The following is a 2,070-nucleotide window of genomic DNA, read 5'->3' as shown; positions in this document are numbered from 1 at the left end:
GCCTGACGCCTGGGCCAGAGGCATCAGGCCTGGGCTGGGGGCAGAACCAGTGATGGGGGGATATGGCTCCGCCCCTGCCCAGCCTAACGCCTCTGGCAGAGGCGTCCGGCCTGGGCAGCCAGGAACTGCAGCAGCAGCAGCACTGCGATCTCCTGCTCTGCCCCTGCCAGGCCTAATGCCTCTGGCAGAGGCGTGAGGCCCGGGCAGCGGGAACCTGTAGCGGCAGCGGCCCAGCAATCGTGCGCTCTGCTTTAGGCCCAGGCAAGGGACCTCTAGCTCCTGGGACTGCCAGCTTCAACCTTGTTCAGCTCCCATCACTGGCTCCACCCCTACTTCCTGCTATCACTGTCCAGGGCGGCAAAGGCACCTGATTCTCTGATCATGGCTGGGGGGCAAGGCAAAGGCGGCCCCCAGGGCCGCCTTTGCCCTGCCCCCTGGCTCTTAGCTCCCCCCAGGGTTTCCTTCCGATCACTGTCAGTGGCAGGGGGCTTCTTCCTGCTTTCCCTTTCGCCTCCCTGCATTGTGCCTACATATGCAAATTAACGGCCATCTTTGTTGGCAGTTAACTGCCATCTTAGTTGGCAGTTAATTTGCATATCACCATGATTAGCGAATGAAAATGGTAGCAGTCATAAGCCAATTACCATGTTTCTCTTTTATTAGTGTAGATAATAAAAATTTCCTTGTGCTCCAATAAAAAGAATAACTAGAATTGCTGCCTTAATATTTTCATGTATAATTTCAAACATGGTTTCTTTGTTTCCTTCCTTTAAGGTCTTCTGAATACTGGAGAGAAACATTGCAAAGTGTTTCACACAGTTTAAAATAAAAACTGACTTTCTTTCTCTTTTCACAGAAAGACCTTCTTGGGCTTGATTGAGAGCTTAAAATTCACAACAGTTATTTTGTTTATTGTATTTATTTATGCTATGAAAAAAGCATATCAAGGGAAAGATACCAAGGCATCAGAAAATAGAAGAAAATCTGTGAATGAAGCAAACGTAGAATTCTTAAATAATGATGGTGGTGCTGTACCTTCTGCCTGAGCTGACTGTGAAACAGATGTGTAAGGGTTGAAAAAAAAGTCTTTTCGTGCTGGGTTTCCAACCAACATTGTATTAATTCAATAGGATGTTATTTTTGTGTATTTTCTGGTCCTTTTACTAACTATTCCCATATTCTTTACATATGATGGGGCAATGAATTACCTATGAATTTACAATAATGAAACAAACTATAAATGAAAATGAATGTGAGTACTCATTGTTATATGACTGTGCATTTGTGGTTAAGATTAGAATATATGAACCATACAAAATATTTTTAATTAAATCTTTATTGTTCAGATTATTACAGTTGTTCTTTTTTTTCCCCCATAGTTCTCCTCCACCCAGTTCCCACCTCACCCTCTGCCCTTACCCCCACCCCGCCGCCACTGTCCTCATCCATAGGTGCACGATTTTTGTCCATTCTCTTCCTGCACCCCCACAGTCCTTTATCCCCCAGAATTGTCAGTCCACTCCCTTTCTATGCCCCTGATTCTATTATATTCACCAGTTTATTCTGTTCATCAGATTTTTTATTCACTTGATTTTTAGATTCACTTCTTGATAGATACATATTTGTTGTTCATAATTTGTATCTTTACCTTTTTCTTCTTCTTCCTCTTCTTAAAGCAGGGGTCCTCAAACTACAGCCCGTGGGCCACATGCAAATACAAATATTGTATTTGTTCCCATTTTGTTTTTTTACTTCAAAATAAGATATGTGCAGTGTGCATAGGAATTTGTTCATAGATTTTTTTAAACTATAGTCCAGGCCTCCAAGAGTCTGAGAAACAGTGAACTGGCCCCCTGTTTAAAAAGTTTGAGGACCCCTGTCTTAAAGGATACCTTTCAGAATTTCATATAATACTAGTTTGGTGGTGATGAACTCCTTTAGCTTTTTCTTATCTGTGAAGCTCTTTATCTGACTTTCTCTTTTTTTTATTATTGCTTAAAGTATTACAAAGGGTATTACATACGTGTCCATTTTTCCCCCCTGCCCTAGGGGAGGCTAGGGGACTGTTTA

General features: G+C 42.9%; 1 protein-coding gene across 3 annotated transcripts in view; it reads left to right on the top strand.

Annotated features, from left to right (window-relative positions):
- LOC102773004 (solute carrier organic anion transporter family member 1B3) overlaps nt 1-1,350 on the top strand; it is a 50,418-nt gene extending 49,068 nt beyond the window's left edge. For all 3 annotated transcript variants that reach the window (XM_006773153.2, XM_015570092.1, XM_006773154.2), the window contains one exon: nt 857-1,350. In XM_006773153.2, the coding sequence (XP_006773216.1) occupies nt 857-1,046 (190 nt within the window). In that variant the 3' untranslated portion in view covers nt 1,047-1,350. The remainder of the gene's footprint in view (nt 1-856) is intronic.
- Nucleotides 1,351-2,070: the final 720 nt, after the last annotated feature.

This window comes from Myotis davidii, unplaced genomic scaffold (genome assembly GCF_000327345.1).
Source record: "Myotis davidii unplaced genomic scaffold, ASM32734v1 scaffold346, whole genome shotgun sequence".
Taxonomy (NCBI): domain Eukaryota; kingdom Metazoa; phylum Chordata; class Mammalia; order Chiroptera; family Vespertilionidae; genus Myotis; species Myotis davidii.
This window is presented reverse-complemented; position numbering and strand designations above follow the sequence as displayed.